This window comes from Brienomyrus brachyistius, unplaced genomic scaffold (genome assembly GCF_023856365.1).
Source record: "Brienomyrus brachyistius isolate T26 unplaced genomic scaffold, BBRACH_0.4 scaffold57, whole genome shotgun sequence".
NCBI classification, from domain to species: domain Eukaryota; kingdom Metazoa; phylum Chordata; class Actinopteri; order Osteoglossiformes; family Mormyridae; genus Brienomyrus; species Brienomyrus brachyistius.
This window is the reverse complement of record NW_026042332.1, coordinates 1565198-1590802: the sequence shown is the minus strand read 5'-3', so window position 1 is coordinate 1590802 and position 25605 is coordinate 1565198. Positions and strand designations below refer to the sequence as shown.

Genomic DNA, 25605 nt, shown 5'->3' with positions numbered 1-25605 from the left:
GGGGGAGCAGAGGAGTGTAGAAAGTGTGCGGGTGGAAGGAGAGTGGTGTGCGGTTCCTCCCGCTGACAGCTACACCTCCCATCGGGGGAAGCGTGCTTGGCGCAAGCTCGTGTCCCATAATTCACTCCGCAGCAGCAGGCCGCTCTGGGAGCTGGGCCTGATTAATGGGCAGGATGCGGAAAGGGAGCCAATTGCTGCAGCTCCTCTGATGTCATTGCTTCTTCTTCAGGGGATTCCTGTTAACTGTCAGATGCTGGGCGTCCCTTTTCACAATGAGGCTTTGAGGGAAAGGTATTCCTGGCAGCTGGGTGGAAGGGAATTGGAGCTCTGAAATAGTAGCAAGCCTGAATCTATCATTTCGCAGGAGATACAGACTTAAAGTGACTTATTACTGCATGACTTTCTGCATCTAAAGTGACTTACTGCTGCATGGCTTTCTGCATCTAAAGTGACTTACTGCTGCATGGCTTTCTGTTTCGAAAGTGACTTACTGCTGTATGGCTTTCTGCATGTAAAGTGACTTACTGCTGCATGGCTTTCTGTTTCGAAAGTGACTTACTGCTGTATGGCTTTCTGCATCTAAAGTGACTTACTGCTGCATGGCTTTCTGTTTCGAAAGTGACTTACTGCTGCATGGCTTTCTGCATGTAAAGTGACTTACTGCTGCATGGCTTTCTGCATCTAAAGTGACTTACTGCTGCATGGCTTTCTGCATCTAAAGTGACTTACTGCTGCATGGCTTTCTGCATCTAAAGTGACTTACTGCTGCATGGCTTTCTGTTTCGAAAGTGACTTACTGCTGCATGGCTTTCTGCATCTAAAGTGACTTACTGCTGCATGGTTTTCTGCATGTAAAGTGACTTTCTGCTGCATGGCTTTCTGTTTCGAAAGTGATTTACTGCTGCATGGCTTTCTGTTTCGAAAGTGGCTTCTTTCTCTAGAGTGACTTGCATCATATAAATTAACTGTGACCTCAAAATTCACTCTCTCTGCTAAATGTATGTCTCAGGAAAATAAGATGCGATAATTGAAAACAACTCCAATGTACCCAAACTTATGCTTGTATAAATGGAAAATAATGCGTCATTATCATTATCATTATCATTATCATTATCATAAAAGCAAAACCATGACAGATTGAAAGGTTTTAATCTTATTTCTTCTTTAAGCTCAAAATAAATAAATCACAGGGCCCTGATGGCATCTTACCTATAGTGTTAAAAGAGATGAGGGATATTATATGCCGACCGTTAACTTTACTGTTTCAAAAATCCTTATCTGAAGGTGTGGTACCTTCTGATTGGAAGCACGCCTTCATAATGCCCATTTTCAAAAAAGGGGATAGAAGTAATTTGTCTAACTATAGGCCAATCAGTCTAACTTGTATAATTGGTAAAGTTATGGAGGCTATAATCAAAGAGAAAATGGTAGATTACCTGGACTCCAATAACATTTTGCGGGATAGCCAGCATGGATTTAGGAGAGGTAGATCCTGTTTAACGAATCTGTTGGAGTTTTTTGAGGAAGCTACTCAGGAAGTTGATGATAAGAAGGCCTATGATGCCATCTACTTAGATTTCCAAAAGGCTTTTGATGTTGTCCCCCACAAGAGGCTCCTACTTAAACTCAAAGCGACTGGTATTTTAGGTACCATAGCGACCTGGATTGATAACTGGTTAACAGATAGGAAACAGTGAGTAGTTATAAGAGGCACAATGTCAAAGTGGGCTTGCGTTCATAGTGGGGTATCGCAGGGTTCGATTTTAGGATCACTATTGTTTCTAATTTACATAAATGATATAGATACCAATATATACAGTAAACTGGTGAAATTTGCAGATGACACCAAGGTGGGTGGTGTAGCAGATACTGAATTAGCGGCTCAGCAGCTACAGCGGGATCTTGATTTAATTAGTGACTGGGCCGTGTGGGGAAGCAATAAAAAAGGCCAATAGGATGTTGGGGTATATCTCCAGGTGTGTGGAGTATAAGTCAAGGGAGGTAATGCTAAGATTATACAATTCCTTGGTGAGACCTCACCTAGAATATTGTGTGCAGGTTTGGTCACCATATCTTAAAAAGGACATTGTGGCCTTAGAAAAGGTGCAGCGTAGGGCCACAAAAATGATTCCTGGTCTTAGAGGAATGTCATACGAGGAAAGGTTACTTGAGCTAAATCTGTTCAGTCTCAAGCAAAGGAGACTGAGGGGGGACATGATCCAGGTATATAAGATTCTAACAGGTTTGGATGCTGTTCAACCAAATAGTTACTTCAGCATTAGTTCAAATACACGAACTCGTGGCCATAGGTGGAAATTAGCGGGAGAACATTTCAAACTGGATTTAAGGAAGCACTTCTTTACACAGCGCGTAGTCAGAGTATGGAATAGTCTTCCTGATAACGTAGTGCAAGCTGAATCCTTGGGTTCCTTTAAATCAGAGCTAGATAAGATTTTAACAACTCTGAGCTATTTTGTTGTTATGGGAAATGTTAAGTTCTCCCCAAGCGAGCTTGATGGGCCGAATGGCCTCCTCTCGTTTGTATAGTTCTTATGTTCTTATGTTCTTTAGTCAAAGAATTTCTGAATTCGAACATACAAGATATGATCATATAGTCAGTTACTCAGATGATTTGCAGCATGGAACAGTTGCATATTTGTTCAGATCATGAATGTTATTGGGGTACATGAGTGATATACCTTAATGGCTGTGGAAAGCTCAGAAACACAGCTGATATCAGACACATATAAGGGGAGGAACTGCATGAGATGTCCATCTTTCTCACACGTGTATTATCAATCTTCATGAGGAATATTTTCTATCTGTGTATAACTATACATAACTCCTATGACCAAATATATAGTATCCATCCATTCATATCCCTACCACTTACTCAGTATGGAGTAAGAGAGAGTCTGGAGCTCAAGGCATGGGACGGGGTATACAGGTGTATATAGAGAGGCAGGGGGACACCCCTGAAAAGGAGATACAGGTATATATAACAAGGCAGGGGGACACCACTAGAAAGGAGATACAGGTGTATATAACGAGGCAGGGGGACACCACTAGAAAGGAGATACAGGTGTACATAACGAGGCAGGGGGACACCCCTAGAAAGGAGATACAGGTGTACATAACGAGGCAGGGGGACACCCCTAGAAAGGAGATACAGGTGTATATAACGAGGCAGGGGGACACCCCTAGAAAGGAGATACAGGTGTATATAACGAGGCAGGGGGACACCCCTAGAAAGGAGATACAGGTGTATATAACGAGGCAGGGGGACACCCTTAGAAAGGAGATACAGGTGTACATAACGAGTCAGGGGGACACCCCTGAAAAGGAGATACAGGTGTACATAACGAGGCAGGGGGACACCCCTGAAAAGGAGATACAGGTGTATATAACGAGGCAGGGGGACACCACTGAAAAGGAGATACAGGTGTACATAACGAGGCAGGGGGACACCCCTGAAAAGGAGATACAGGTGTACATAACGAGGCAGGGGGACACCCCTGAAAAGGAGATGCAGGTGTACATAAAGAGGCAGGGGGGCACCCCTGGATGGGATATACAGGTGTACATAACGAGGCAGGGGGCACCCCTGGATGGGATATGCAGGTGTACATAAAGAGGCAGGGGGGCACCCCTGGATGGGATATGCAGGTGTACATAAAGAGGCAGGAGGGCACCCCTGGATGGGATATACAGGTGTACATAAAGAGGCAGGGGGGCACCCCTGGATGGGATATACAGGTGTACATAACGAGGCAGGGGGCACCCCTGGATGGGATATACAGGTGTACATAAAGAGGCAGGGGGGCACCCCTGGATGGGATATACAGGTGTACATAAAGAGGCAGTGGGACACCCCTGGATGGGATATGCAGGTGTACATAAAGAGGCAGGGGGGCACCCCTGGATGGGATATGCAGGTGTACATAACACCCCTGGAAAAGAGATACAGATGTACATAACAAGGCAGGGGAACACTTGAATTTATTGAAATTCAAAATTCTAATTTCCGCAAGAGTGGTGACATGATGGATAACTGGATGATACATGCTATGGTATCATAACTTCATAAGATGGTACCATTACTCTGATGTTTCACCCTGTCAGTGTTCGCGGGTAAGCGAACGGGCAGGCGGGCAGGAAGGATCACGCAGGCAGGCGAAAGTCGGGGAAAACAGGGATTTATTGCGGGGAAGGCCAGGGAAACAGCGAGGAAACATCGGACATCAACTAACATCAATGACGGACAACAAGGCAGGGCAAGACGTGGACTCAAATAGACAAGACTGGGCGAAAATAATCAGACACAGCTGGGCAAGATCAGGGAAGCACGCGTGGATAATCAGGGGGCGTGGCACACACGAGGATAATCAGGGGGCGTGGCACACACGAGGATAATCGGGGGCGTGGCACACACGAGGATAATCAGGGGGCGTGGCACACACGAGGATAATCGGGGGCGTGGCACACATGAGGATAATCAGGGGGCGTGGCACACACGAGGATAATCGGGGGCGTGGCACACACGAGGATAATCGGGGGGCGTGGCACACACGAGGATAATCGGGGGCGTGGCACACATGAGGATAATCAGGGGGCGTGGCACACACGAGGATAATCGGGGGCGTGGCACACACGAGGATAATCGGGGGCGTGGCACACACGAGGATAATCGGGGGCGAGGCACACACGAGGATAATCAGGGGGCGTGGCACACACGAGGATAATCAGGGGGCGTGGCACACACGAGGATAATCAGGGGGCGTGGCACACACGAGGATTATTAGGGGGCGTGGCACACACGAGGATAATCAGGGGGCGTTGCACACACGAGGATAATCAGGGGGCGTGGCACACACGAGGATAATCAGGGGGCGTGGTACACACGAGGATTATCGGGGGGCGTGGCACACATGAGGATAATCAGGGGGCGTGGCACACACGAGGATAATCAGGGGGCGTGGCACACACGAGGATTGGACGAGCCGGACATGACAGACCCTACTTTTTTTGTATTTACCTGTATTTAAAATGCAACCAAGGACTTTGAGTCAGTACGTTTGGCAAACAGCGTGTGACTACTGGCATTGTTATAGTTACAGAAATTGTTGCTGTAGGCAGTGTAATTGTGTTATACAGGGATTTTGGTCATACCGTTTAGAGAAAATGAAAAATATTTCAATTCAGTTAAATTAAATAAAATTTATTTTATATATAGCTCCCTTCTCAACATGCTTTCCCCTAAGCGTGGTTTTGCAAGAACACTGAAAGTTGATTGAAAACAGTTGCCCAAGTTGATTTGAAACAGTTCTTCAATGATTGATTAGTTAGGGCTGGAAGAATACATTCAGTCAAGCGTAATCGTTTTATTCAACCTTAAATTCTTTTTGAACTCAACTGTCTATTGAGTCAGATTAATCATTTTAATATTTTTATAATCAATGAAGGTACTCCTCTGGACTCTGGAAGATGAAAATATTAAAATAGTGAACATTTTGGTACTGTTTGATTACCGATGAGCTCAAAACGTATTGTCTTGAATAAAATGTATCTAAAAAAGATATTTACTTCAAGATGTATACTTCATATTGTATAAACTTCAATTGTGTGCAAAATTTTGTCACTACTGTTCACTGATATGCCATTGTGATTTTTTTAATTATGCTTAGTATTACTGTTAGAAGACATGACACCAAACACATAATTTTGTAAGTAAAAGTTATATCTATTGATTTTTTTCTTAATACATAAAACAGTTAAATATCATTAGTCATTGATCCTCACTACCATGTATTAACACCGGCTGCACATATTCAAACCATCACAGGCACAGTCGCCTAACCCACTCAGCCACACTCCACCCCCCGTAATATCCACCCCTTTGAAATCTGAAGGAATATGTGAATAGGGCTGTCCAACAGCTAGCTTATTAAATAAATAGCTTATAAAGCTTATGGCTTTATATTTTTGTAACACTCATTGTCTTTCTGTTCCCCCAGGGCTGATGATTCCAGTGTTCTGTGTGGTGGAGCAGGTGGATGGGGGTGTGTCCTCTGAAAGGGGTGTGGCCACAGACAGCGAATGGCGGGAGGAGCATGCAGAGTTTGTGTTGGTGCGCAGGGACATCCTCTTTGCTCAGCTGGTGGAGACGGCCCTTCTGGCCTTGGGCTATTCACACACTTCTGCAGCCCAGGCACAAGGTTGGTTAAGGTCTTAGAGGGAGGGGGGGAGAGAGGAAGGGAATGGGAATGGAAATATGGCGGGAAGAGGAGCAGGCAAGCGCTGAAAAATGAGGCAAAAAATCATCAAAAAACAAATGCATAAACAAACACGTCAAGTGGTCAAACAATTTACTCAGAACCAGTTAACTGTAATACTAATAGCCAATAATTTGTGTATCTGTGACTTTGTCATAACTTGGCAATGTGGGCAGCATTTTTCAGCAAAAACAAAGGAGAAAGGTTCATTTTAAATGATGAGTGACTCCTGCTGTATATCATAGACAAAGGATTGCGAGTGATCGAGTCACTTGCTGCTGAATTAAAGAGAATATTTGCAAAATGCCAAAACATAAACACAGGATTGGGGCAGAGAAGAGATCATACAAGAGGTTTTTGGTGGCCCCAAGTACGAAAGAAAGAGATGCCAGTGTGCCTGTTTCTGAGTAAGAGAGTGCTTAAAGGTACACAGCAAGTCATTGTTATAGCACACGCTGAACATTATGAGGTGAAGACAGTTCGTCTCAACTGAAACCAGTCAAGTATTGTGCAGAAGTTTGAAAACAACTGATGAATGGTGACAACAAACATGGATGATCTAATTAGATTGCAAGTTCAGTTTTACTGATTCATGATATGTAGAGTGTTCTGGAAGTTTAACTGAGGTGAGAAACGCAGCAGCTGTTACAGAACTCTATTCTATATGGCGTATTATAACATTACAAATGCTGTTACAATGTTTCTAATAAAATCACACGCAGAACACCTTGGGTAACATATAGGATGATTGCTGAAGTCATGTCAATGTGGGCTTCATCAAAAGCACACCATGATGAATGATGTGTTAGGAATCCTTATGAACCGGTGTCAGTTTCACCTGTGGATGGGGTGCCAAGGCCCCGCCCACTGCCCCGGCCCGGAACATGCGAGCCAGGGATTACAGGAGGTCTCGCTCTCTCTGGCTGTACCAGAAAAGAAAGCGAGAGCGGCATCAAGGCGGCCTGCTGAAATAGCGAAAAACCTAAACAAAACCAAGAAAAACATAGACTAAGCAAAACACCATAGAACTCAAAGAAATTAAATGGAGAGGCGCCCAGCCGGTTAAAAAGTTCAGCCCTGAGAAGAAAAAGCAGAGGCGGAGAGAGGGGGTGTCGTGCCGTCCCCGCATTCCGATGTCGGCCCATAAACACAGACATGAAACGGTCGAGCCACTCCCAAGCCCCCCATGCACGTCTCAAATGAAGGCTTTTTGTTTTTAAAATAAGCGTTTACGTTAAATGAATAATTTCTGGCTTAAATTACGCATTTTTTTCTTTGTGGTCTGCAACCAAAATTACACAGATCCCCCCTGCTATTTTCTCCCTGTTTGAATTGTGTCCTTCATACTCTCTCCCAGGAGTATTTTTAAACTCTTCCCAGAACACCAGGGCTTTTCTTTAATTAGACCAGCCAGTAATTAACCGGGTGATATTGTTTGTTTCAATTATACAGGCTTGATGGTTTTTTTAGAAGCTTGTGGACAGATCTGTATATTTAGGCCCCAGACAGTTAACAACGATAATTATTTTTGGTAAGTGTCCATTGTTGTTTGCCGCATTTGACATTGAGCCAACGTGTCATTTCGATGAAATATAAACTATAAATCACATATGTATAAAATAGAAATTTTATTAGTCACATTTGTGTATTGGTTTGCATAAATACACATTATAAATTTAAAATGAAGCCACATTTACAAGCGTGTGTTTGTACTTAATGCTTCACATGTTCTTCAATAAAGGACTTAAATACTTCATAATATTCTTGAAATCCACAATAAAGGCATCTTTGACTTAGGCCTAAATTAGATATAGCTGCAGTAGTACAGTATCACTATGCCCTTACGATGATTATGTTCCTGCTCCAGGAATGTGGCTTCCAGTGTCAGACAGACTTTTCACAGATATTTGCAGAGGCCCACAGCTTTGAAAGTTAGTATTATTTGTGGAGTAGCATTTCATAGCTTTTTGCTTTGGCAACACTGTTTATGTTTGTGTATCTTTGCCAGAAACAAAAGTACATAACTCTGTGCATTTTTGGGCCATTTTGGCTGAAATTTTCGTTTCCCTATCTGAAGTCAAATTCTAATCCATAATCCTCACATTCCTAACCAGCATTCCACAGTCCTAATCATCTTGGACTATGTAGCCCAATTGATCACAATAAATTTTTACATAGCACTTTTCCCATGATAGTTGAGAATAATTCATAATCACTTTCCATGAATGAGTTAAAACTGACAGTTTTAAGCAGAAATGCAGGGCTACTGTTGCTACATTATGTATTATCACTGTATAAGCTATTATCTGAAGTGGAATTGTACATAATATCTGAATTATTTTGGATGAAACAATCCAGTATCATTCTCCAGTATCCTTATCCTCCCTGGAACAGCAGGCAGAATTTGGAGTTGATGAGACAGATCGAGCCATTACCACCAGTTAGATTTTTTAATCAGAAGAATCTGCACCAAAGCTTTCAGTGAAGGGGGACCTGCTCTTTTGAGAGAATGAACCAAGCTGATAATCGGACCAGACGTTATTTCTTGCAACTTTTTTTTTAATTCAGGCTTTCAGTATTGTACAGAACCAGAGATCCAGGAATAGAATAGCTCGAGTCACTTCGGTTATTAAGTTCTTTGGCCCTAAGTTGTTTGGATATTACTCGTGAACAGTCATAGTCGTGAACACACATGCACAATTATCTGGCTTAGATTTTATAAGATTGAAATGGAGCTAGCATTTTATGCCCAGATAAACACTGTAAAACTGTTGTGGACTAATCTGCCCATTGAAATCTGCAATGTAGAAAAACGAGAATGAGTTGGTTTATAGATAAAGTTACAACGTACCATATGCATACACATATACAAGTCTGCTGTTAGAATATCATGCATTACTGCTGTTTAGAAAGCTCTGGGTGTCCTTGTTATATTGAATTTGCTTGAATACTGCGATTTCCCAGGTGGAAAAGGTTGCCACTCAAAGCTGCATTTCTCATTTGTTGGGAGAACCACGGGAGAATTAAACTTGAGGTCAGGAGGTGGGCTGTTACAGTATTTCAGCAGTCTGGTTTCATGATGTGATGTGAGTGCAATACAAAGTAATGTTTCAAACCCTCTTCTTCCCGCACAAGGTTTTAAAGCGGCCAGTGGGTTTATTAGAGAAATAATGTTGTTTTTTTTATTGGCAGGTATTAATTGGCTTTCACGCAGACTAGCCTTGACTCATCGTCTCTGGGTGTGGTGAAGCTCTCCGCATCTCTTCCCTGCCATAAAAACCTTTGTCTTGTTTACGAGTCATGACTCATCGACCAGGCAAAGGGTCGTGACTCTTCTCTGACTGATACAGGGCTAATAGATAAAGCTTTATGAGTTTGCTTTAGTCTTTAAGTGTGGACATCCTCACAGTGGATGCCAAAGCTTCCCCCGCACACACATGTTCATACACGGAAATGGTCTGTGATATACATAATCTCTCTTGTCTGTGGGAATGATGCTGGGTCAAGCTGAAGGTGTGTCCACATTTCAGTGATGCGAGCCGGCAATTTTCTTGGGTCTTGAAGTTAATTGGGGTTGACTTGGTGATGTCACATCCTGTCTCCCTCCCCTCAGGTATCATCAAAGTGGGCCGCTGGAAACCACTGCCCATCCGCTGCCTGACAGACGCTCCCGAGGCCACTGTGGGTGACATGTTGCTGGATGTCTATCATATGGTCACCTTGCGCATACAGCTGCAGAGGTCAGTGCAGGGGCCAGTCAGGGGTGGGGGGGGGGTGGCAGACACTGAAAGGAGATCTCAAAATGAGCAGATAATGATAAATAAGGGTTACCTGTGGGGATAATCTGTGATGTAGGAAACATTACGAGTCTGGGGCATCTTCAATGCACAAGTACCATCATCCAACTGCCTGCATCCATTGGGACATGCACACTAAGTAGAGAGGGACCCTCAGTTTAACTCTAAGGGTTTTTACGCAGTTCTTAAACTATCTATAGAGCCGATGAATAATCTCCAGGAATGTCCCATAAACTGGTACTGATGCTTGGAATTACATGAAAACCACTTGGAGCAGCAGGAAAATTTGTGGTTGGCTTGTTAATTCCCACACATGAATCAAACACTTCTGAGAAAACCAGTCACTAAAGCCTAACTGCCATATTTGACTGTATTCCTTTCGCTTAGACCATGACGGAATTTACAGTAGCTATCCCCATTTATGATGTATGATAGTAACAAGACTCTCTGAAAATATCAGTAAATGTCTAGGAAATGAGTATTGGCAGCTTACATTGCCTTTAAATGTAGTCTTGAGTGTTGACGCAGAAATATTGTAATAGTATCAGTGTCAGCTATCCTAGTACTGGGAATGATCCCAGCCGGTTCATTTAGTTGTACTGGCCCAGTGAAGTAAGTGCCATCCAAGCGTAGTGGCAGCAAAAGCAATTTAACTGTGGAACGACAGGAAGGACAGGACTTCACGGTTTCCATGGTTGCAGCTTTTCCAAGCTGGAGGACCTGCCGTCGGAGCAGTGGAACCATGCCACTGTGCGCAATGCCCTCAAGGAGCTGCTAAAAGAGATGAATCAGAGCTCACTGGCCAAAGAGTGCCCTCTATCCCAGGTACTATACTGACCAGTTACCTTCTTCTCCAGCTAGTGTATCAACCAAGTGACCTTTCTCCTGGGTAATATAGCAACCCACAGGATCTTTCTAGTGCTCCTTTGTCAGGTATAACAACACAGCAACTCACTGGTATCTCAGATACCACGGCAGGCTAGTGACCCTTATCTTTATCATCAAGGCAATTCATTTACAGCTCCCTTCCACCCCCACCTGACTGGCTCACTCATTCATTTCTCTATGGTATCCTCATGACCAATCATGTGGACCCGTTCAGTCTGGAACCAGAGCAACCCTATAACCATAGTAACCCTTTGACAAGCACTCCAATCACCCAGTACCATTATTTCTCAACAGGACATTTTTCATATATGCTGGTGCACTTTGCAGAATTCTGTCCATGCTGTAACTCAGTTCTTAAATGACTCACTCATTGTCGCAACACTTACTGCTAGTAACACCCCTCTTTTGTAAACACAAACTTACAGATGCAGAATCCCAGTGAAATTGCTTTATGTTTAATCGGAAAGACAATAACCATAATGGTGAAATCAAGCCAGGCGGTGTCTCCTTAAAATAGAGCCATGCATAACCCCAGCAGGAGATGCACACAGCATTATGGTCTGTAGACTGACTCGGCCTATTGATTAGTGTGTGACTGTTTGCTAAGAGGGGACAGGATGAAATGAGAGTAATAAACTTTTAGCTGATGCATTTGCCTGAGTTTGAAGCAATGTGTGTGAATGACTTATGTGGGGCCTGTTTTGACACCCCAGTGACTCATGTATATCCAGACCAGTCCTGAAAGGGCATGCAGGCACATACACACACAAACACACACACACACACACACACACACACACACTCTGATGTGGTGGGGGGCTGTACCTGGGGGAGATGGGGCGGGGAGAAGTTGGTCTTCCTATCTAAATGGGGACCGTCCATTCATTTCTATGGGAAAAACCCTAATCCCAATCACGACACCCGTAACCCCTACCCAGCCCTAACCTTAACCATAAGTAACCAACCAAAATACCAGACTTTTGGCACTTTTACTTTTTTGACTGCATTCACAGATTTTTTATAAAATTGAGGTTATCTAAATGGGGACCTGAAGAAGTGCCCCCAAAAGTAAGGAAGTTTCAGGTTTTACCGCATTTTGGGGACATTTTCGTCCTCAAATGTGATCTGTGCAACCCCCCCCCCCCCCCACACACACACACAAACTGACACACAGAGAAACAGATGCATACAGACATGTACTACAAACACACACACAAAGAGACAAACACTGAAACAGATACATTCAAACATGTAACGCAGACACAGAAAGAGATAAACACAGACATGCACCACAGACACACATATTTATACACATACAGAAACAGTTACAGATGTGCAAACACGCACATGCACACACACGCACACACACGCACACACACACACGCACACACACGCACACGCACACACACGCACACACAGTCTCTCATACACGGAAGGCTGTCCATCCAGTTATCCAGTAGCCAGTTTGTTAGTGTGTAAAGTAACATATTTTTCTTAAGAGAGAATGAAGATTTATTAAAGAAGGTGGACAATATGATCACATCCTCTCTCAATGTTTCTCTACCTCTTCATCTCGCTCTCCCCTCTCTCACCTGCCATCCTCTTCCCAGAGCATGATCTCTTCCATTGTAAACAGCTCCTACTATGCCAATGTCTCCAGTTCCAAGTGCCAAGAGTTTGGCCGTTGGTACAAAAAGTACAAGAAAGCCAAAGGTATGTAAGTTGGTCCCATTGCACCTCTGGTAGCAGTTATCACTCTCACATTGATTTCTCCCCTTCAAAGAAGAATCAAGTGGGGCTGTTTCAGAATATCTGTTTGCTCCTTTTTACCTTGTGGATGCAGCTTGAATGCTTTAATGTGTTGTGGACATTTGAATTGCTGATGTAGCCTCCTGTCTGCCTTCTGTGCAGGGGATTACCTGGAAAAGACATGGTCCGGCCGAGAAAAATCTGACATTAAAGGTGAGTTTGCCTTCTCACCGTGCTCGTAGATCGACCTTCTACTCAAAAAACAGGACCGTTCTTCTGTTTGTGTACACAGCTGATCTTGGTTCTTGGATAAAGTAGAACACTAATCCATTAGGATTTGTGGGTTGGTAACCCGTTAGGAATAACCAAATTATGAATGATTATTTACTGATGTCGTTTTCCGATTTGTTTGACAATCTGTCGTAAGATTCTCAATCAGACTTATCCTACACTTCATACTCGTAACTGCGTCATCTTCTGCCACACTGATGTAGATGTTTGGTGTCTCTCCCCCGACCCCTGCTCCATTCCTCATGGTGGTCCTGCCCACTGCTTTCCTCTTTGCCCGCAGTGGAGAGGGAGAGCATGGCTGACATCTGCATGCTGGGTCAGCGCCCCCCACCTCACCTGCAGGCCCCAGCCCACCTGGGCTCCCCAGTGGGTATAGGGAATCTGGTAAAGGGATCAGCGGAGTCGCCGTCTCCAGCTCATCAGCCGCAGCAGCAGCAATCCCAGCAGCCTCCGCTCCACCACAGCCCTCCTCTGCGTGCTCAAGTGCCCCTGTTAACTCCGGGGGGGCTTCTGTCCCCCCAGCTGAGCCCCCAGCTGGTGCGGCAGCAGCTGGCAATGGCCCACATCCTCAATCAGCAGCTGGCTGTCAGTCGCCTGCTGGCCCAGCAGCACCCCTCGGCCCTGGGCCCCCCGTATCTCAGCCACCCGCCGTCACCGGCTGCTGCCCGCACCCCCACCAAGGCCGGCGACCCAGCCGCCGCAGACGTCTCCCCCGACATCTACCAGCAGGTCCGCGACGAGCTGAAGCGTGCCAGCGTCTCACAGGCCGTCTTTGCCCGCGTGGCCTTCAATCGCACACAGGTACCACCTGCTGGTGGGCAGGGGAACAGCAGCACCTTTCTCATTATTTCATCTTAATTAACTCTTATGGACCAATTTTCCAAACAATAGCAACAAACACGGCAACGGCATGTAGAAACAACATGAGACATATTTTAAACGTTAAAATTGGAAGCAATTTCAAAAATAGACACAGACCTTTTATTTAATATGAGGCAATTTTGATCCTGCAAAAAACTATACAGAAGTGCAAGACATTCTGACAACATTAATTAAACTTGCAGAAATAATAAAACTAAATGTGAAGTATGACAAAAGGATCACACTAATGTGAAATTCCACAGTGAAAGAGACAGTAGTAGGCGTGGTAATAACAGGAAGAGGCACAGGGTAAGTGGGTCATTATACTGCCAGGAGCACTAAATTAATGCTGACATTAAATGGAATTGCAAGTGGGCTGTGACTATGTGTCTGTTCTGCCTCCTCTGCGTGCTGAGGTGTACATGGAAACGTATATGATGGATAGTGTTTCATGTTAAGCGACGGCATCCCGTGTTTATTCCGTGCGTGTGTCAGGGCCTGTTATCTGAGATCCTGCGTAAAGAGGAGGACCCGCGCTCAGCGTCTCAGTCCCTGCTGGTGAATCTCAAGGCCATGCAGAACTTCCTGAACCTGGCGGAGTCCGATCGCGACCGCATTTACCAGGAGGAGCGCGAGCGTAGCATGAATCCTCAGGTCGGCTTGCCGGCCACCACTATCATCCCCACCGGGGGGCCCCGTCTCCCCCAGGTACAGCCCCCCACCACATCAGAGTGTGTTTGAGTCTCTCACGGCCATGAGATGCCTGTTTACAGACCAGCAAAGTGCACTGCTGGACACATATGACCATCTGCATACGTGGTACCAGCTTCTCTTCATATTCATTCATTTATTTATTTAAACACAACAGTTTCATTGAAAGCCGCTCATACAATCTTCAGCTTATTTCCCATCATACAAATAGTACATTTCTGAAGTAATTCAATAATTCTGAATCAAGGGATCAATGCATATTTGTCCACTGCTTTAGTATTAATAACTTTTGTGCCATGTTAGTTAAAAACTAACCTTATAACTTACATCACTGACCATAATGTTTCCTGCTAGAATTTTATTTTGGTAAATGCTGATGAAAATCCACTGCACCAAATGTGCAACCACATGAACAGAAGCATTAAAACATTAAATTGTTATAACAGACAGTAGGGAACATCCATACACTGTTGTATATCCATATTGCTTTTGTGTTGGCTGTCAAGATCAGCACTAATTCTTAGTTCATATGGTTCCTGCATGCAGTGACTGGGAAAGTTTCACATGTTTGAATGCGCATCCAGATGTTTTTCTTAATTTGCTTTCAGCAACTTCTGAAGATGTTTATTTGACTAATGAAAAATCCTCGGCTGTTGTCTCTGTCGCTCTGCTTCTCTCCCTTGTTTTCTCTCTCCTTCTCCCTCTCTCGCATCCTCCTCTCCCTTCTTCCTCCTCTCTTACTCCCGTTATCTTATGGCTACCTGCCCCCTTATAGCCAAAGCCCGTCGGCCCCAGCCCTGAGATGCCCCTGAAGCTGGAGACCCTGGTCACCATCTCCTCAGGCATCTATGATGAGATCCAGCAAGAGATGAAGCGGGCCAAGGTCTCCCAGGCCCTGTTTGCCAAGGTGGCGGCCAATAAGAGCCAGGTCAGCCTACTGCATTGACCTATCAATCTAATTCAGCGTTTCCCAATCCAGTCCTCATGGACCTTAGACAGTCCACGTTTTTGCTCCCTCCCAGCTCAGAGCAAAAATTGGAACTGTCTGGCAGGGAGCTGGGAGGGAGCAAAAATGTGGGCTGTCTGGCAGGGAGCTGGGAGGGAGCAAAAATGTGGGCTGTCTGGCAGGGAGCTGGGAGGGAGCAAAAACACGGACCCACTGTGGGTATCTGAGGACGGATTGAGAAACCCTGATCTAATTTATTAATTGCCTGTTTATTTGCTTTATTTATATATTTCCATAGCTATCCATAGTTATGATGGAATACAGAAAATGCATGTGATTTCACTTCACAGTCCAAAACATTTACCTTCTGCTCTGGCTTCTGATCCAGTAAATGTTGTGGTGGTGATGAATCCCACGATTCCATTTTAATTTCCGATATTGTACTCTATCTACCTATAACTGTCTAAATGTTAAATGTCTGGTCCAAACCTTTCCTCAAGCTCCTCCGTTCCACATAGGGTACCCTTAAATCATTTAAAATAATAGGCACAAACACCAAACCTTGGTGAAGTATCTGTTACCTAATTTGCCCTTAGTGCTGCTGTTGGAAAGAGACAGATTTATCTGTATCAAAACAATTCAACTCTTTTGTTTGTCACTTTATTGCAAATGTTTTTAAGTGCTTTTGAAATATATATCGGGAGTAGCTGAAAAGTACGTATATTACAAACAGCCAATGGCTGCTGTCTCCTAAATTGTCAAACAGCATTCTATATGCAATCAAGATGCATGTGTGCTTCTGACATTGGGAGTTTTGGGAGGTGGAGCTGGTGGTTTGCGATGGCAGCAAAGAGCCTGCAAATGTGCCCTGAGCCTTCCAGTCCCGCTCAGCTAATGTCTTGTGCTGCTGATCATTATCAGGGCTCCCATTTACGCTGTACGCATTAACGGGGCCCTCCCCTCGGGGCCCGGATACACAGCGCTGAAGTTAAGTGACAGTTGCTCCCAATGATTTTATACCCTCTTAAAGGCCAGCATGTCAGGCCGAAATCTGAGTCCTGCAAAGTAATGAGCACAGCAAGACATAATTAAGATCGGGGTCCGATCTTTATTCCTTCTTAGGAGACGCGGATCCTGGCCGTTCATATTGTAACACGCTCACACCCGTTCTCCTGAAAATACTCATGTCAAAGCTGTTACTATTTAACAACTGATATATACCGAAACCTGATTTGCCTCTTTGTTTATATTCCTGGCAGCGTAACTGGAAGATACTTATTCGGTTAAATTCAGTCCAGTTTGTATTTTTTCTAATACAGTGTCCTTTCCACTGGGAAGCCCAACCCAGCCCCAAAAAGAAAAGGCTAAAAAAACTTGGCTGGAAAAAGTAATATCTAGAAAGCAGTAGGATAGGATACAAAGGCTATTAGAGGCCCAACTAAATGCGAGGCTGTCCGGGTGCCTGATTCCGCACAGGGCTGGCTCTGCGAGCTCCTGCGCTGGAAGGAGAACCCCACCCCGGAGAACCGGACCCTCTGGGACAACCTGTGTACCATCCGGCGCTTCCTAACTTTGTCCCAAGCAGACCGAGACCTGGCCTATGAGGAGGAGTCGCGACACCAGCACCATGGCGAGTGGCCCCACACCGTGCTGCACCCTCTTCCAGAGCCGCAGGTGAGGCTTCAGGTCGGGGGGCCCGGCCCCTGCCTGCCAGACACAGACACGCCTGCACGCACAGATGTGATCATTCTCCCGCTGTTTTGTTTTCCCTTCATGCTAAATTTAAATGAAATCAGAGACGATTCAGTTTACATTATGCTGGCCGAGCACCAAAGCTCAGCCCATGATAACCTAAGGAAAAGAATGAAAGAGCTCTCCTTGCGTGTGATCTCAGTCTGGCGTGTGGAGCCATGCTGAGCTGCGTCTTCTTTGACGCCAGTTACATGTTCAAATGTGTAAGTCATACTTGTATATAATGAAAACCAGCCAATTCAATCCCCTATACCCCGTAAAATGGGTGGAGACCTCAATCCCCCTAACGCTCAACCCAACATTATGCTCTTACGCTCACCCCTTGTCCCTAAGAATCTTTCATAGGAGCAAGGCTGCACAATCCTCTATTTCTGTAATAGAGGGGGGAGAAGAGAGGGTAGCTGTGAAGCTAGAGAATAGCTACATGCAGTGCCTGGACAACAGCAGGAAAGAAACTGAAGTCAGAGACTATAGAGCGGCTAAATGCAGTGCCTGGACAACTGTAAGACAGAAACTGAAATCAGAGACTATAGAGTGGCAAAATGCAGTGCCTGGACAACTGCAGGATAGGTACAAAATATAAAGGAGGCCTAGTGAAGAGAGGAAAAAGGAAAAAGACATGCATGTGTGAATATGTGCACTAGCTGCCCTTGTAATGTGATCCTTTGCAACTGTCTGCTATTGTGTGCCATGCCGGTCTGTGTACATGTAAGTCATGTGTCTATGACCCACGTATGTTCTCCCGCCAAAGGCACATTTATGTTCTCCCGCCAAAGGCAGCCAATGAGAGCCTGGGCAGTTTTCTGCAGCCTTGAGGTTAAATGCTTCTCTCCAGATCCACTCCCCCCCCCACACACACACACAAATGCGCACAAACACAAACCACCCACGTCTCCGCCACAGGCCCCGTGGCTCCAGCCAGCCGCCCGCCAAAGACCACACGGTGTTCAGCTGCTCAATACACACACACACACACACACACACACGCAGGTTTGAAATTATATCTTTGTGGGGACCCTCCATTCATTTATATGGGGAAGACTTGAATCCCAACATGATGACCGTAACCCCTACCCAGCCCTAACCTAAACCATACGTGACCAAAGAATATATGAGACTTTTTGGCATTTTTACTTTTTTGACTGCAATCACAGATTTTTTATAAAACTGAGGTTATCAAAATGGCAGGCTGAAAAATGTCCCCAAAAGTAAAGAAGTTTCAAAGTACCCAGATGTAATGTAATCTATGCAACTCCCCCCCCCCCCCCTACTCTCACACACACAGACAATCACAGCAGCATGTCATGTATTCGCCCATAAGCCTTTCCCTGCTATTACTCTACTTCAAGCCCAGGAAACCATTGTCTTTACCTGCAAAACACTTGATGTTGGAGGGAACTAAGTGACCAATAACTGAAGATTGGAGAAAACAAAAGGTAGCACAGAAGTAAACAATCATTTTATAATATATCTTGACCTTTGCTTGTATGTGTTTCTGTGTAAATGTGCATCTGTGTGTGTGTCTGCCTTTGTGTGTGTGTTCTACACCCCTGTGGGATCAATCCCCGCAGCCCTGATTGTGCCTGGGTTTTACCAGGGCTGCTGTTGTGACACACTCATTACTGTGTGTATTTAATGTAAGTGCAGCCTTCTGCTGGTTGGCCAGAACCTTCCACCATTAATCACTTCTGCCTGCTGCTGCTGAGTGCTGCAGGGGTTTGGGGTGCAGGGTTCTGGCATCTCTCACACAATCATTCGTTCACTCCTTCACGTTTTCTGGGTACTCGATTCACACTTTAAATTCATATAAAACCCTGAGATGTCATCTGTGAAAGGAACTCTCTGCCCCCGTCTGACTCCCTCTGTAGACGGTTAGTGTGCATTAAAGAATGTATGTTGCATTGTATATATATTTATTTATTTTACAATGCAGGCCATCTTAGTTTATATATAAAATGATTTCTTAATGCAGTGCACTCAAAACAATCATCTTAAGACATAAGAAGAAATTTTTGAATCAATGGTATGAGGACTTTGCCAAAAAAGTACTTTGGAGTTGGCGGGTAAAAATGACTTGATATGTACCCAAAGTCAAATTCAGATCAGTCTCTGTGGGTATAACTGAAACATTCCATACCCCACGTGCACTTCATATGACATGGACATTTAAACTCCGAGGCATCAGGTCACATTTCCCGCTGCTAATACTTGTCTCTTATCTTAAGAAGACTTGGGGTTTATGCTGCATCTGGCCTGAGCAGGCAGAGTGTGCCAGTGCCTGGTTAAATCACCCACCGTCTCTCTCACTTCCTGTCTTTCTCATCACCACGTTTCAGTTGTGTGAGTTTGTGTGAGTTTGTGTGATTTTGCGTGTTTGAGATCCGGCAGGATGCTCCACACATTTCTTTTAGGATATAAAAGACTTGAGCTGGTCTACAAAAGGAGAATCTGTGTGGGTGTGTCTGTGTGGGCGGGGGGGTGGGGGGGGGTACAGTGTTCCCACAATGTGATAAAAACCTGTCATTATGACCTTATAGGGACATTCTCTGGTTCATGACCTGGGTACATGTATTTTTTTTGTGTGTTCGCTTCAGCCCTGCCCCTGAAATGGTAACCGAGGTATGAAGCGTTGCTTCGCCCAGTTTAGTCACTATCTATTCTACAGATACACAGTAAATCCTAAAGATATGAGTGAGGAAATAGTGGAACAACACGTAAATCAACACATTTCCCGCTAGCACTAACCCCAGTAACCCCCAGTAACCCCCAGAAGACAAAATCAGAATGTTTCATAGGTTGGCTGGAGGCTAATATTATTTACGAGACCCTATCATTATTGGGAGGAGGTGGGGGATAATAATTACTATTATATATATGTGGGCCCTTTCATTTAAATTTACCAAAGATTGGTAGAAAATGTCTTAAACATGGTTCAGCAATATGACAGACTTTGATAGGGTGTTGTGGGGTTGCACCTTCTTTCAAAACCGCCGTTTATTGGCTGGGTTTTGATGTGGTATTTCAGTGAAGGGGCATCAGCGATATTATCGCCTTTAATCTAAAGCACAGCACAGTGAAAATGGCCTCTAGCGGTCAGGTCTAGCCACTAGCTAAGTAAACATTGTTCTTACTTTTGGGCTTAATTCAGTTTGGTGGAGGAGACCGTTTTAGAAATGCTGTTCCATTTTTCAACAGGCACTCACCAGGCAACCCACCCAGCCCTCAAAAGACCCCTCCTCTATAAGCGAGGACCCAGTACCAGCCTCAAATGCAAGCTCAGGAATTAAAGAAGGAGTACAGGCCGGAGTGGGTGGACCCAAGAAGCCCCGTTTGAGAACCAAGATCTCCCTGGAGTCACTAGGTATTCTGCAGAGCTTCATCCACGACGTGGGTCTGTACCCTGACCAAGAGGCCGTCCATACACTGTCCGCACAGCTGGACTTACCCAAACACACTGTCGTCAAGTTCTTCCAAAACCAGCGCTACTACGTGAAGCACCACGGTAAACTGACAGAGCTTGGTGACGCAGCCGGGGACGTCTCAGAATACCGCGACGAAGAGCTTCCCTCGGGATCCGAGGATGCCGAGTCCATCGAGGAGAGCAGCCACGAAGGGGAGCGTTTCGTCTCTGAGACAAGGAGTACCCCCGGCGATGCCAAGGAGCCAGCCCAGATCCTGACTGCCAGCCCAGCGGGAAATCCCCCCAGCCCCCGGGACACCGGAGAACACCAGAGATAATTCAGCAAGAATAGAAACAGAGTGGGGGGTGCAGAGGGAATGATGGGGTGAAATATGGACCACAACAGTTGAGAGGAGGGGGGGCAGTGGTTAGCTGAGAAAAGAGAAATGCATCCAAGAGTCTGGTAAAAGGCCATGATAGACCAGGGTAGGGTAGGGGGAGCTTAAGGAAGCTAAACTGGAGCTGGAGGGGAAATGCAGTGAAAACACAATGTAATACCTCAGAAGTAAGGAGGATGGGTATGTGTATGTGCCTTAAGAGGGAGCTCTGTCCTGTAACACTGTTCTTAGTGTATACATTTTGAAAGGTGGGTTTTCCCAATAGGGTCCTACTGAACTGAGTCAGTGGCTGGGTCACCTGCAATCTCAACGTCAGTCAGTGGCATATCTCCTGTGGCTGCTTCCTCCCAATGCCCTGCATGTGCCCATGTGGAGATTGTCAAAAGTCAGCTGCTATTTTGCCTGATTACAAGGCGCTAAGCTGAAGATGACAACGGGAACCATCCATCCAGACATCCAAAAGCCAAGATGGCAGGGCCTGAAAGAGGCTGAGAGCAGCTGTTGCTCTGGCTGTGGATTGGGATCCCACTCGGCTGTTGGGAGTCCCTGACTGTGGCTGTCCCGGGGTTTATACAGAGTATATTTTGGAGCCACTGTGATGGTTGATATCAACGTTTCTTCAAACAAATGTGGTTTTCTGACATCTTGAAGATGTCAGTCAACCTCCAGCCCATTTCCGGCCTTCTTTAAATTGGTTACATTCCCCATCACCACTTCCCCCACCAGCCTGTGGAGGTGGGAGACAAGTTCAGTGCTGAGCTGAAACCTCCCCTTCAGCAGGATCCCCTCACATTCTGCACTTTAAAAGGAACCCGGGCGATGCAGCCGCCCTCCCCTGTTGTTCCCTGTTAATTTTCGTCACAAGGGAGACAGAAATCCATATGTCGCCATCTGGAACATTCTCTGCACCCTTTTCCCATCACTGTTCCAGTGTCTCTGTACCAAACAACAAACCGGATGGCAGTTTCAGATACTGGCACCTGAGGACCACAAAACAGATGGAGACTTACATGCCAGTCACATGACCTTTGTGCACATTCCCGGGTTCTGTTTGTTTGCGTTTGTCTTTGCAGGTCTTTACCTGTAGTACAGGCCAGGATGGGGGAAATACAGTGTGTTTAATATCAAAATGCTGATGTAAAAAATCAGGGACATAAAAACGATAAAAAGACAAAATACATCCATATGTTAATGTTCAAACCTTTCCATAATTGAACAGAGATTCCCTTATTACAGGAAGTAAGTGGCCTTCTGTCATTATCTCTGATTGACACTCCTTATTCCATTGGACACCTTCAAGTTCATTTCACACCCTATTTATTGTTCCCATTATCCATAGGTAATAGGGTTAGTGTCAATATCGTTATCATCTTTGTTTTTTTCATTGTGTTACTGTTGTTTTTGTTTGCCTGATGTCAATTTTTAGCAGGTGGCAGTTGCTCTGGAAATAATATAATGAGAAATTGCCAAAATTAAGTATGAAAGAGAAGTAGTTACTGAAGTCATGAAATACTGCAGTATTATTTGCATCATCTTTTATAAGGGGACGATTCCAAGGAAAAGGCAACTGGGCATAACTGGAGCAGAACCTTCTGGGCTTCTAAGACTGATATTTAGTTTCGATTATTGAACCCTTAATGACAATGTCCAGCTTCAGTAGAGGGCTACCTTGTCTTTTTTCCAGGATTCCAGCTATACTTTTCACAGGATTCAGTCATGTCAGAGAGGGTTATATTGATCGTGGGCCCAGTGCTCTTTGGGGGGAAGCATGTCAGAGAGGGTTATGTAGAGCGTGGGCCCAGTGCTCTTTGGGGGGAAGCATGTCAGAGAGGGTCATGTAGAGCGTGGGCCCAGTGCTCTTTGGGGGGAAGCATGTCAGAGAGGGTCATGTAGAGCGTGGGCCCAGTGCTCTTTCAGGGGAAGCATGTCAGAGAGGGTCATGTAGAGCGTGGGCCCAGTGCTCTTTGGGGGGAAGCATGTCAGAGAGGGTCATGTAGAGCATGGGCCCAGTGCTCTTTGGGGGGAAGCATGTCAGAGAGGGTCATGTAGAGCATGGGCCCAGTGCTCTTTGGGGGGAAGCATGTCAGAGAGGGTCATGTAGAGCGTGGGCCCAGTGCTCTTTGGGGGGAAGCATGTCAGAGAGGGTCATGTAGAGCGTGGGCCCAGTGCTCTTTGGGGGGAAGCATGTCAGAGAGGGTCATGTAGAGCGTGGGCCCAGTGCTCTTTGGGGGGAAGCATGTCAGAGAGGGTTATGTAGAGCGTGGGCCCAGTGCTCTTTGGGGGGAAGCATGTCAGAGAGGGTTATGTAGAGCGTGGGCCCAGTGCTCTTTGGGGGGAGGCATGTCAGAGAGGGTTATGTAGAGCGTGGGCCCAGTGCTCTTTGGGGGGAAGCATGTCAGAGAGGGTTATGTAGAGCGTGGGCCCAGTGCTCTTTGGGGGGAGGCATGTCAGAGAGGGTCATGTAGAGCATGGGCCCAGTGCTCTTTGGGGGGAAGCATGTCAGAGAGGGTTATGTAGAGCGTGGGCCCAGTGCTCTTTGGGGGGAAGCATGTCAGAGAGGGTCATGTAGAGCATGGGCCCAGTGCTCTTTGGGGGGAAGCATGTCAGAGAGGGTCATGTAGAGCGTGGGCCCAGTGCTCTTTGGGGGGAGGCATGTCAGAGAGGGTTATGTAGAGCATGGGCCCAGTGCTCTTTGGGGGGAAGCATGTCAGAGAGGGTCATGTAGAGCGTGGGCCCAGTGCTCTTTGGGGGGAAGCATGTCAGAGAGGGTCATGTAGAGCATGGGCCCAGTGCTCTTTGGGGGGAAGCATGTCAGAGAGGGTCATGTAGAGTGTGGGCCCAGTGCTCTTTGGGGGGAAGCATGTCAGAGAGGGTCATGTAGAGTGTGGGCCCAGTGCTCTTTGGGGGGAAGCATGTCAGAGAGGGTCATGTAGAGCATGGGCCCAGTGCTCTTTGGGGGGAAGCATGTCAGAGAGGGTCATGTAGAGCATGGGCCCAGTGCTCTTTGGGGGGAAGCATGTCAGAGAGGGTCATGTAGAGCATGGGCCCAGTGCTCTTTGGGGGGAAGCATGTCAGAGAGGGTCATGTAGAGTGTGGGCCCAGTGCTCTTTGGGGGGAAGCATGTCAGAGAGGGTCATGTAGAGTGTGGGCCCAGTGCTCTTTGGGGGGAAGCATGTCAGAGAGGGTCATGTAGAGCGTGGGCCCAGTGCTCTTTGGGGGGAAGCATGTCAGAGAGGGTCATGTAGAGTGTGGGCCCAGTGCTCTTTGGGGGGAAGCATGTCAGAGAGGGTCATGTAGAGCGTGGGCCCAGTGCTCTTTGGGGGGAAGCATGTCAGAGAGGGTTATGTAGAGCGTGGGCCCAGTGCTCTTTGGGGGGAAGCATGTCAGAGAGGGTCATGTAGAGCATGGGCCCAGTGCTCTTTGGGGGGAAGCATGTCAGAGAGGGTCATGTAGAGCGTGGGCCCAGTGCTCTTTGGGGGGAAGCATGTCAGAGAGGGTTATGTAGAGCATGGGCCCAGTGCTCTTTGGGGGGAAGCATGTCAGAGAGGGTCATGTAGAGCGTGGGCCCAGTGCTCTTTGGGGGGAAGCATGTCAGAGAGGGTTATGTAGAGCATGGGCCCAGTGCTCTTTCAGGGGAAGCATGTCAGAGAGGGTCATGTAGAGCATGGGCCCAGTGCTCTTTCAGGGGAAGCATGTCAGAGAGGGTCATGTAGAGCGTGGGCCCAGTGCTCTTTGGGGGGAAGCATGTCAGAGAGGGTTATGTAGAGCATGGGCCCAGTGCTCTTTGGGGGGAAGCATGTCAGAGAGGGTCATGTAGAGCGTGGGCCCAGTGCTCTTTGGGGGGAAGCATGTCAGAGAGGGTTATGTAGAGCATGGGCCCAGTGCTCTTTGGGGGGAAGCATGTCAGAGAGGGTCATGTAGAGCGTGGGCCCAGTGCTCTTTGGGGGGAGGCATGTCAGAGAGGGTCATGTAGAGCATGGGCCCAGTGCTCTTTGGGGGGAAGCATGTCAGAGAGGGTCATGTAGAGCGTGGGCCCAGTGCTCTTTGGGGGGAAGCATGTCAGAGAGGGTCATGTAGAGCATGGGCCCAGTGCTCTTTGGGGGGAAGCATGTCAGAGAGGGTCATGTAGAGCGTGGGCCCAGTGCTCTTTGGGGGGAGGCATGTCAGAGAGGGTCATGTAGAGCATGGGCCCAGTGCTCTTTGGGGGGAAGCATGTCAGAGAGGGTCATGTAGAGCGTGGGCCCAGTGCTCTTTGGGGGGAAGCATGTCAGAGAGGGTCATGTAGAGCATGGGCCCAGTGCTCTTTGGGGGGGAAGCATGTTAGAGAGGGTCATGTAGAGCATGGGCCCAGTGCTCTTTGGGGGGAGGCATGTCAGAGAGGGTCATGTAGAGCGTGGGCCCAGTGCTCTTTGGGGGGAAGCATGTCAGAGAGGGTCATGTAGAGCGTGGGCCCAGTGCTCTTTGGGGGGAGGCATGTCAGAGAGGGTCATGTAGAGCGTGGGCCCAGTGCTCTTTGGGGGGAGGCATGTCAGAGAGGGTC

At 46.4% G+C, this 25605-nt stretch overlaps 1 protein-coding gene across 3 annotated transcripts in view; it reads left to right on the top strand.

The window, feature by feature from the left end:
• LOC125724542 (DNA-binding protein SATB2-like) overlaps window positions 1-23906 on the top strand; it is a 41068-nt gene extending 17162 nt beyond the window's left edge. For all 3 annotated transcript variants that reach the window (XM_049001281.1, XM_049001283.1, XM_049001282.1), the window contains 10 exons: window positions 6015-6215; window positions 9886-10012; window positions 10771-10894; window positions 12568-12670; window positions 12869-12919; window positions 13278-13798; window positions 14354-14566; window positions 15345-15497; window positions 16992-17189; window positions 20463-23906. In XM_049001281.1, the coding sequence (XP_048857238.1) occupies window positions 6015-6215; window positions 9886-10012; window positions 10771-10894; window positions 12568-12670; window positions 12869-12919; window positions 13278-13798; window positions 14354-14566; window positions 15345-15497; window positions 16992-17189; window positions 20463-21005 (2234 nt within the window). In that variant the 3' untranslated portion in view covers window positions 21006-23906. The remainder of the gene's footprint in view (window positions 1-6014; window positions 6216-9885; window positions 10013-10770; window positions 10895-12567; window positions 12671-12868; window positions 12920-13277; window positions 13799-14353; window positions 14567-15344; window positions 15498-16991; window positions 17190-20462) is intronic.
• The last annotated feature ends 1699 nt before the right edge of the window (window positions 23907-25605 follow it).